Source organism: Leucoraja erinacea, chromosome 12 (assembly GCF_028641065.1).
Source record: "Leucoraja erinacea ecotype New England chromosome 12, Leri_hhj_1, whole genome shotgun sequence".
Taxonomy (NCBI): Eukaryota; Metazoa; Chordata; class Chondrichthyes; order Rajiformes; family Rajidae; genus Leucoraja; species Leucoraja erinaceus.
This window is the reverse complement of record NC_073388.1, coordinates 1,239,080-1,249,978: the sequence shown is the minus strand read 5'-3', so window position 1 is coordinate 1,249,978 and position 10,899 is coordinate 1,239,080. Positions and strand designations below refer to the sequence as shown.

At 48.0% G+C, this 10,899-nt stretch overlaps 1 protein-coding gene across 1 annotated transcript in view; it reads right to left on the bottom strand.

The window, feature by feature from the left end:
- The window catches only part of LOC129701980 (dedicator of cytokinesis protein 11-like), a 221,125-nt gene that overhangs the window by 48,317 nt on the left and 161,909 nt on the right, over positions 1–10,899 (bottom strand). Inside the window, 1 exon segment of the mRNA XM_055643437.1 lies at positions 885–976. Coding sequence (XP_055499412.1) covers positions 885–976 — 92 coding nt within the window.

The following is a 10,899-nucleotide window of genomic DNA, read 5'->3' as shown; positions in this document are numbered from 1 at the left end:
GCGCAGCAGTTACTGGGTAACAATGGGCGAGAATCAGAGTAATAATGCACGCGAATCAGAGTAATAATGCGTGGAAATCAGAGTAATAGTGTGTGGGAATCAGAGTAATAATGTGTGGGAATCAGAGTAATAGTGTGTGAGAATCAGAGTAATAATGTGTGGGAATCAGAGTAATAATGTGTGGGAATCAGAGTAAAAATGTGGGAATCAGAGTAATAATGTGTGGGAATCAGAATAATGTGTGGGAATAATGTGTGGGAATCAGAGTAATAATGTGTGGAAATCAGAGTAATAATGTGTGGGAATCAGAGTAATAATGTGTGGGAATCAGAGTAATAATGTGTGGGAATCAGAGTAATAATGTGTGAGAATCAGAGTAATAATGTGTGGAAATCAGAGTAATAATGTGTGGGAATCAGAGTAATAATGTGTGGAATCAGTAATAATGTGTGAGAATCAGTAATAATGTGTGAATCAGAGTAATAATGTGTGAGAATCAGAATAATAATGTGTGGGAATCAGAGTAATAATGTGTGGGAATCAGAGTAATAATGTGTGGGAATCAGAGTAATAATGTGTGAGAATCAGAGTAATGTTGATGTGTGAGAGTGACAGTGACCCGTGAGTTACTCCAGCACTGTGTTGTCAGGGTATTATTACTCTGGGCTGACACACAATCAGTGAATGATACATGGTGAGAAAGCAGTGTTCAATGAGCCGAAATCAGAGTGTTTCAGTGTGTGGGAGTGTGTGGTGTTTGTCACCACATCCACGCCCACTCCAACCCACAGGGACTGCCCAGGGCAGTCGCTGGATCAAGGCTGTGCATGTCTGGGTTGCCAGCAATAACTAGAATGTTCCGGCAACGCTCCGCCACCTCTCACCTCAAAGTCCCTGCGCCTCTCGTAGATGGGGATGATGAGCTTGTAGATGACGGCCATCAGCTCGTAACGCTCAGCGTTCCACAACCCACGCACTGCTCCAGCCCAGGGCAGTCGCTGGATCAAGCAGTTAGCATGTCTGGGTTGCCAGCAAGTAACTGAATGTTCCGGGTGTGCTCCGCCACCTCTCACCTCAAAGGGTCCCTGCGCCTCTGAGAGATGGGGATGATGAGCTTGTAGATGACGGCCATCAGTGAGTAGGGAGCTCAGCGAGAGTGTGAGAGAGAGTCCACGCAGAGAGCGAGTGTGTGAGACCAGCACGTCCTGCAGAGAGAGTGTGACCACACAGTGAGCAGCGACTGACCCCACTAGTGTGAGAGTGTGTGGGAGTGAGTGTGAGAGAGTGTGTGAGAGCGAGAGTGTGAGAGAGAGAGAGTGTGAGAGAGAGAGTGTGAGAGAGTGATTGAGAGCGAGTGTGAGAGCAGGCGTGAGAGCGAGGGCACAAGCGTGCGAGGGTGTGAGAGCGTATGTGTTTGTGCGTGTGTGGATCTGCACATGTGTGTGTATGTCTGCGTGTGCGTGTGTACGTGTGTGCATGTCTGCGCGCTTGTGTGTGTGTGTGTGCGCGCGCGTGTGTGTGTGTCTGCGCGCGTGTGGACGTGTGTGTGTGCGCATGTGTGCGCATGTGTGGACGTGTGTGTGTGTGTGTGTGTGGTCATAAGAGTCATATAGCACAGAGATCCAACGTGCCCACACTGACCAAGATACCCCACCTACACTAGTCCCACTGCCCACGTCTGGTCCATATCCCTCTAACCGTGTCCTATCCATGCACCTGTCGAACTGTTTCTTCAAGGTTTCAAGGCTAGTTTATTGTCACATGTACTAATTAAGGTCCATACTGTCAAACTAAAAAAAGCAGCAAGCCACACAACTACATAAAAGTTAACATAAACATCCACCACTCTTAAACATTGGGACAGTCCCAGCCTCACCTACCTCCTCTGGCAGCTTGTTCCATGCACCCACCACCCTTTGTGTGAAAAGGTTACCACCTCAGATGCCTATCAATTTTTTTCCCCTTCACCTTAAACCTCTGGTCCTCGATTCCCCTACTCTGTGTAAGAAGGAACTGCGATTGCTGGTTTAAACCGAAGAAAGACACAACATGCTGGAGTAACTCAGCGGGACAGGCAGAATCTCTGGAGAGAAGGAATGGGTGATGTTTCGGGTCGAGACCCTCATCCACTCCTCTCGGGATTTTATACACATCTACAAGATCACCCCTCATCCTCCTGCGCTCCAAGGAATAGAGACCCAGCCGACTCAACCTCTCCCTATAGCTCACAACATCGTCCTGGCAACATCTTCGGAAATCTTCTCCAAAACTTGTTCAGTCTGACACCATCTTTCCTATAACACGGTGCCTACAATAATGATGAGACATTTACGGACTTTGATGCAGATGAATGTAAGGTGTTGTAAGGCATTTTGGAATCGAGGCAGAACCTTGACTGTGAATGGCAGGGCCCTGGGGAGTGTTGTAGAGCAGAGGGATCTCTGAATGCAGGGTCATAGTTCCCTGAAAGTGGCCTCAAAGATGGTAGACAAAAATGCTGGAGAAACTCAGCAGGAGAGGCAGCATCTATGGAGCGAAGGAATAGGTGACGTTTCGGTGACATAGATGCTGCCCCACCCGCTGAGTTTCTCCAGCATTTTTGTCTACCTTCCATTTTCTCTAGCATCTGCAGTTCTTTCTTAAACATGGCCTCACCTCTTTATCATCTTTACTTTATTGCGAATCTTTCATTCATTTGGTCTACATCTCTCTACATCTTTCTGTATCTCTCGTTCCCCTCTCCGGGAAGAAGAAAGGAAGAGGCGGAGGCAGTGGGCTGTGGGAGAGCTGGGGAGGGGAGGGGAAGGAGGGAGAAAGCAGGGACTACCTGAAACTGGAGAAGTCAATGTTCACAAATAGATGGGATGGTCAAGAAGGCTTTCGGCACATTGCCCTTGTAGAGAACCAGTGTATGGCTTCCCATCTCCCACTGGATCACCTGCAAAATCCTGATCCTCACCTACAAAGCCGTCCACCATCTTCCCCCTCCCCCACATCTCACTGACCTCCTCTCCCCCTACCAACCCTCACAATCCCTCAGATCCACATCAGCCGGTCTCCTATCCATCCACAAGTCCAACCTCTGCAGTTTTGGGGACAGAGCCTTCTCCAGGGCAGCTCCCAGGCTCTGGAACTCCCTCCCCCAATTGATCCGCAATTCCGTGTCCCTCACCATCTTCCAGTCCCGCCTCAAGACCCATCTCTTCACCTCTGCCTATCCTTAGCCCCACGTGCCCCTCCCTTTTCATCTGTGCATTAATTGCCTCATATTGTGTTTTGTATTGAATTCTGTATTTACTTTGTGTACTAGTCATGTCTCCACTATTTATTTCATTCCCCTTAAACCCCTTTTTCACGGGGCGACTTGACGCAAGAGGTAACCAGAGTTTAACATCGTGGGAACCTCGTGCGATAACCGTACGGCATTCGTGGACCACCGTGGACCACCGTGGCGCTAACGGCAGGTAATCGTGTAACTTGGGTACTCGGGAGAAAATTCAAGCAAGCTTGAATTTGTCCAAGAGTGACTTGCACACTTGTGGTTGAGCATTGCAACATTTTATGAACGTAGTGGCCAGTGCAATATCCGTAGTAACTCTTGCGGTTTCCGTGGGAACTCCTGCGAACGGTAAACCCGGAAGCTGGACAGAGGGGACAGAAGGTGAGTAAAAAAGGTGTTCTCAATGTCGCCAATGGAACATGTGTCCATCGAGGACGTCCCACCTCATTGTCATTGTTGGAGAATCTTTTTAACAGGAACACGCAGAGATGGCTCCCAGAAAAGCTCAAAGAAAGGGGGTAAAGCGTGTCAGAAAGGTTTTTGCCATGCAGGAGAATAAGGAGGAGACGCAGCAAGAGAGACAGGTGGAGAGGCAACAGGAGATGCCAGAGATAACACTGCCTGTGGGCTCCTTGGAGCAGGGAGAGGGTGAGCAAGGTGGATTTCAGATTACCTCCCCAGTAGCCGCTATAGGAATAGCCTCTACAGACGCTTATGTAAAGGGAAGATGGCAGAAGGTAAGGCCATATAACTTCTCCAGGGACCAAGAGGGGGAACTTGTAGAATGGTACGAATTTAACGAGATTCTCTACGATAAATCCAGAGAGGATTATAGAAACAGGGAGAGAAAACGGAACCTGCTGGAGACGAAGGCTGCGGAGTATCCCGGGTGTTCATGTGAGTATATATAACGATATATCAGTTCATCAACAGGAGAACCATTTAATGTTATCCAAGATTTAAAAACATACAATGCTATAGATGTAAAAGTGCTGTTTTTGCAGTTAACTTAAACTTCTCTTATAAGTCTGTCTGTGCCCTGCAGCTGCAAAGTAAAAAAGTCGCAGACAGCTTTTACACGCTCTGTGTTTGAGGTTGGAATCATGTCTCTAAGAGACATAAAATAAATTATACATGAGGACAGGCAATTCTCACTTGTAATGCTTGTCTTAAAAAGGACCATCTGTATTTACAAACTTGTGCTCATTCAAGATTTAACGGGAAAGCTCGGGAGACGGACAAGTCACTCGCACAAATAACAGAAATGCCGAGTACCGTGGGAACTCTTTGTCTACCCCCCCGTTATCTCGTGTGATATCGTGCTAGACCACGACCACTTCACTCTGGCCACATCTTGCGTCAAGTCCCCCCGTGAAAAAGCCCCATTACATGTTTTTCCTCTACCTGCTAAATTTTTGTAAGGTGTCCTTGAGACTCTTGAAAGGCGCCCATAAATAAAATTTATTATTATTATTATTATTATATATATAGCTGAAGAAACTCCACACGGTATCTCTAACCACTAAACCAACCAATATCCTCAGTATTCCAACATTTAGATTCACCTTTTGTTTTCAGAAACTATCTCAGGCAGTTTTTTACCCTAGACTTCATCTGGTTGAGATTGTTGCCAAACCAAACAAACAACTCACTAGACACCATAAATCACACCCGTAAATATTAACCTGGACTCATTACTGGAACTGGTAAATCGTCTTGGGGTTATTGGGAGTGGCAAGATCACCTTGACATGCCCATAAACTCTTAAAGAAGTTCTATCCTGAAGCATCTCCCATGGCCCCACACATCCAAAGCCCAACGTTGCCATTTGGACCAATTTACACTCAGAGTCGACATGCTTCACACAGCTCTCACTACACCTGGATTAGTACAGGTGTCAGGGGTCATGGGGAGAAGGCAGGAACATGGGGTTGAGAGGGTAAGATAGACCATGATTGAATGGCGGTGTTGACTTGATGGGCCGAATGGCCTAATGCTGCTCCTATCACATGAACATGATCTGTGCCTGGCGTCTCTGGTGTGGAGGAGACCCCATTGTGAACACACCTGCATCCCTCCCATCACTGGCAGTCTGTGTGTGGGACACAGCGGTAGAGTTGCTGCCTCACAGCGCCAGAGACCTGTGACCTGCGTGGTCATCAAAGACCCACACCGTCCTGGCCACACACTCATCTCACCGTTGCCATCGGGTAGAAGGTACAGGAGCCTGAAATCTGGAACATCCAGGTTCAGGAACAGCTACTTCCCCACAGCCATCAGGCTATTAAACTCGCCATCAAACAATCTCTGAACTGTAACAGCCTGTTGTACTTTATCTGTTTATTTATGTGTATATTGAACTGAACTGTTCTGTATTGTTTGCTTACAATGTTCTGTTGTGCTGCAGAAAGCAAGAATTTCATCGCCCTATCTGGGGACACATGACACTAAACTCTCTTGAGTTGACTGCTGGAGTTGGGAGTTTCAATGCCAGCGTGCGGAGATGGGGACTCCCTCCGCCAGAGCCCAGCCCGTGAATGTGGAGCAGAACAACACACAGCCAACCATGTCATCTCTGGGTGCCCACTCTACCACCCACCACATGGAGCTGTGCCAGGGCCTGGCAGACATTGACGCCAACACAGACAACAACCCGGCTGCTCAACACCCACCCGGCACCAGATCTAACTATTCCTTTGGTTTATTGATGTTTCATTCGCAAGAAGACGAACAATTTAAAGGTGACAAACCAACAAACCCTTACCCACTTCTCTCATCTGTTATTCATTCCCCTCGGTCCCCTCTGCCCGATCTGGATCCTCACCCATCCCCCCCCCCCCCCCCCCCCCCCCCTACATTCCTTCCTCTGACTTCATCATTCACAGCTTCTTCTCTCTCCTTATCTCCATCTTCTGTCTTTTCATCTTTGGCCTTTATCCAACACAGTGCTTGTCTACACCCCCCCCCCCCCCCTCACCTGTTGTATCCACCTATCATTCACCATGCTTTGTCCTGCCCCTCCTCTCTTCCACCTGTGTCTCCCTCCCACCTCCCACCTGAATCGTTCTGGAGAAGGGTCCCGACCCAAAACGTCACCAATCCACAATCTGCAGAGATGCTGCCTGACCTGCTGAGTTACTCCAGCACTTTGTGTCTCCTTTTGTAAACCAGCACCTGCAGTTCCTCATCACCCGCACCTGGTTATTTTTGTGCACAGACCTACCTCAAGTTATTTTTAACTCCGTGCCGACGTTGTACCTTTACAGCACGTGACGTTTACACAGAAAATTAATAAAATGCCAGAGGCAAATAACTCCTGCAGGCGTACGTACATGTTAGTCATGTTTTACTTTGGGTGTGGTGGCCTATTGGACTTTCCATACCCAGTCATTAATTACCGTCAGAGATTTGCCTTTCTAAAGTTCATCTCATGACCAAACACAATCAGGTGGGACTAGTGTATGTTGCATGTTGGCCAGTATGGGCAGTTGGGCCAAAGGGCCTGTTGCCACACTGTATCATTCTATCACCACACTCATCTCAAAGTGGCGCAGTTGGTAGTCGCAGTGCCCGTCCAACTGCCCAAAACTGGAGTCACATCTCTGTGTGAACACAGAACGGTACAGCACAGGACCAGGCCCTTCGGCCCACAATGTCTGTGCCAACCAAGGTGCCAAGACCAACTCTTCTCTGCCTGCACCTGATCCATACCCCTCCACTCTCTGCGTATGCATGCACCTATCCAAAAGTATTTTCCACACCACTGTTGTATCTGCCTCCACCACCACCCGTTGGCAGTACGTTCCAGGCACCCACCGCCCTGTGTGTAACATATTTGTCCCACACATCTCCAGTAAACGTTGCCCCTCCCACCTTGAAACTGCGCCCTCTTGTGTTTTGATATTTTAACCCTGGGAATGAGGTTCTGGCTGTCTACCATATCTATGCCTCGCATCATTACATAGACTGTTATCAGGTCTCCCCTGAGCCTGGGGCACTCCAGAAGGGATGGGAGCAGGAACAGACCCAAACCAGCGGGCACCAGATGCCTGTGCAACAAACATGAAGACCAACGTGTCGAACTACACCTCCGCCAGTGAAGCTTCCACATCTGTAGGAACTTGAAACATTTGATAGAAAGTATTTGACCAGGATACATCACAGCTCGGTTTGGGAACAGCTCCATCCAAAACCGCAAGAAATCGCAGCGAATTGTGGACATTGCAGCCCAGACCATCATACAAACCAACCTCCCTTCCAACGACTCCATCTACACCACACGTTGCCTCGGCAAGGCCAGCAGCATCATCAAGGACCAGTCGCAACCTGGCCACTCCCTCTTCTCCCCTCTCCCATTGGGCAAAAGTGTGAAAACGCACACCTCCGGATTCAGGGACAGTTTCTTCCCAGCTATTATCAGGCAACTGAAGCATCCTACTACAACCAGAGAGCAGTCCTGAACTACTATCTACCTCATTGGTGCTCCTTGGACTATCCTCGATCGGACTTTGCTGGCTTTACCTTGCACTAAACGTTACTTCCTTATCATGTATCTGTACACTGTAAATGGCTCGATTGTAATCATGTATTGTCTTTCCCCTGACTGGATAGCACACAACACACAACTTTTCACTGTACAAGGTTAATTCCTGGGATGGCGGGACTGTCATATGCTGCGAGAATGGAGCAGCTGGGCTCTGGAGTTTAGAAGGATGAGAGGATGAGATTATTAATGTTTTGGACACTAGAGTCAGGAAACATGTTCCCGATGTTGGGGGAGTCCAGAACCAGGGGCCACAGTTTAAGAATAAGGAGTAAGCCATTTAGAACGGAGACGAGGAAACACTATTTCTCACAGAGAGTTGTGAGTCTGTGGAATTCTCTGCCTCAGAGGGCGGTGGAGGCAGGTTCTCTGGATGCTTTCAAGAGAGAGTTAGATAGGGCTCTTAAAAATAGCGGAGTCAGGGGATATGGGGAGAAGGCAGGAACGGGGTACTGATTGTGGATGATCAGCCATGATCACATTGAATGACGGTGCTGGCTGGAAGGGTCGAATGGCCTCTACTCCTGCACCTATTGTGTATTGTCTACCTGGGTACACATGGCAATAAACTAAATAAACTGAACTGAACTGCAAGGATTGATGCCAGAAACACGGTGAATGTTGGGTACTGTCTCTGTGTAACCTGCTATTGTTACACACTTGTGCATGTGCATAGTTGGATTCTTACTGAATTGCATGCACAAAAGGGATTTCAGTGTACCTAGATCCATGCGGCGATAAGTAGCAGTACCCCATCCATCCAGCACATTGATAAACTGTCCTGACTGAAAGATACAGCGGGGAAACAGGCCCTTCAGCCCATCAAGTCCATGCTGACCAACGGTCACCCATTCACACTCGTTCCATGCTATCCCACTCTCTCATCCACTCCCTACACACTAGGGGCAATTTACACAGGGCCAATTAACCTACAAACCCGCACGTCTTTGGAATGTGGGAGGACTCAGGAGAACCCGGAGTAAACCCACGTGGTCACAGGGAGAACGTGCAAACTCCGTACAGACAGCACCCGAGGTCAGGATCGAATCACTGTGTCTGTGCTGTGAAGTAGCAGCTCTACCTGCTGCACCACTGTGCCACCACCAGTATTGGCCCTGAACTGGCATGCAGTTAAGGAGCCACATGCAGACATCAATGTGCTAAAGCCAACTGGATCGGTCTCATAGTGAACACTGTTGCATCAGACGGGATTTAACCACAATGAACAATGTATATATAGTTACCCTAATTGGCTGCCTAGTCTTCATAGTCATACAGTGTGAAAACAGGCCCTTCAGCCCAACTTGCCCATACTGGCCAACATGTCTCACTAGTCTACACTAGTCCCACCTGCCTTCCTCTGGTCCATATACCTATCTAAATGTTTCTTAAACGTTGGGACAGTCCCAGACTCAACTACCTCTTCCAGTAGTTGGTTCCATACACCCACCACCCTTTGTGTAAAAAAGTTACCCCTCAGATTCCGACTGAAAACGTTCATATTTATTGAATTAAATGCAGCTGCCGTTGTAGCTTTCGAACTGAATGTGGTCCAGGGCTTTAGTTTGAGTACAGTGAGTCCAACATTATATATTCAACAGTGGTGTACAGCATTGCGTGGCCTTTGGCAAGGATACTCCATCCTGGGACCACAAATATGGGACTGATGTGTCTGACTGACGTTACACAATGGGATTCCTGCTTCCCTTCTAGAATAAACTGAGGCGTAATCATTGTGGTGTATCCAACTGCAATTAAATGAAATGCGTAGGGCAGCACGGTGGCGCAGCGGTAGAGTTGCTGCCTTACAGTGCTTGCAGCGCCAGAGACCCGGGATCCATCCCGACTACGGGCGCCGTTTGTACGGAGTTTGTACGTTCTACCCGTGACCGCGTGGGTTTTCTCAGAGATCTTCGCTTTCCTCCCACGTTCCAAAGACGTACAGGTTTGTAGGTAAATTGGCTTTGTATAAAATTATAAATTGTTCCTAGTGTGTGTAGTGTGTGTGTGTGTGTAGGATAGTGTTAATATGCGGGGATTGGTGGTTAGCATGGACTTGAGGGGCCGAAGGGTCTGTGTCAGCGCTGTATCTCTAAACTTAATTATAGGTAGATGAGTACTTGTTAGTTAGCATGGACTTGATGGGCTGAAGGGACTGTTTCCCTGATTTAGACTCTTTAAAAATAGGAACTTCAATATCCCTTTGTTGTGTTTTAGAATGATACTTTAAATAAATATGTAGGGTATTTAGATTTAGTTTCGTGAGACGGGATTAAGATTAAGGAGTAAGCCATTTAGAATGGAGACGAGGAAACACTTTTTCTCACAGAGAGTGGTGCGTCTGTGGAATTCTCTGCCTCAGAGGGCAGTGGATGCTGGTTCTCTGGATACTTTCAAGAGAGCTAGATAGGGCTCCTAAAAATAGTGGAGTCAGGGGATATGGGGAGAAGGCAGGAACGGGGTACTGATTGGGGATGATCAGCCATGATCACATATAATGGCGGTGCTGGCTCGAAGGGCCGAATGGCCTACTCCTGCACCTATTGTCTATTGGCATGTAAATGGCTCCCACCGACTTCACCGACCACCCATTCACACTATTTCTATGTTATCCCACATTCTCATCCACTCCCTACACACTACAATTTTACAGCGGGCCAATTGACCTACAAACCTGCACGTCTTTGGGATGTGGGAGGAAACATGAGCACCTGCAGGAAAGCCACATAGTCACAAAGATATCTACAATCTCACACGACTAGACGGAGGAATGATAAAGCCGACTCAGATCTCTGCATCGTTCAGTGTGTGAGGTGTGGTGAGTAATCGTGAAACCCCAGCCCACAGAACTGATCGTAGATCCATGGGCAGATGTAACAAACCTCACTCCTCACTATCAGCCCGTGTCCCAGTCATACCTAGACCCATGTCATCGTTTTCACTGAAAATGAATATAGTGGCAGTGAAATCGAGAGCGCCGAGCGGGCCTGGCAGCATCAGGCGGCTGACAAACAGAACTGATGATTGCTGCAGGGCAACTGCAAGAGAAATCACGTGTTGTCTTTCCGCTGACTGC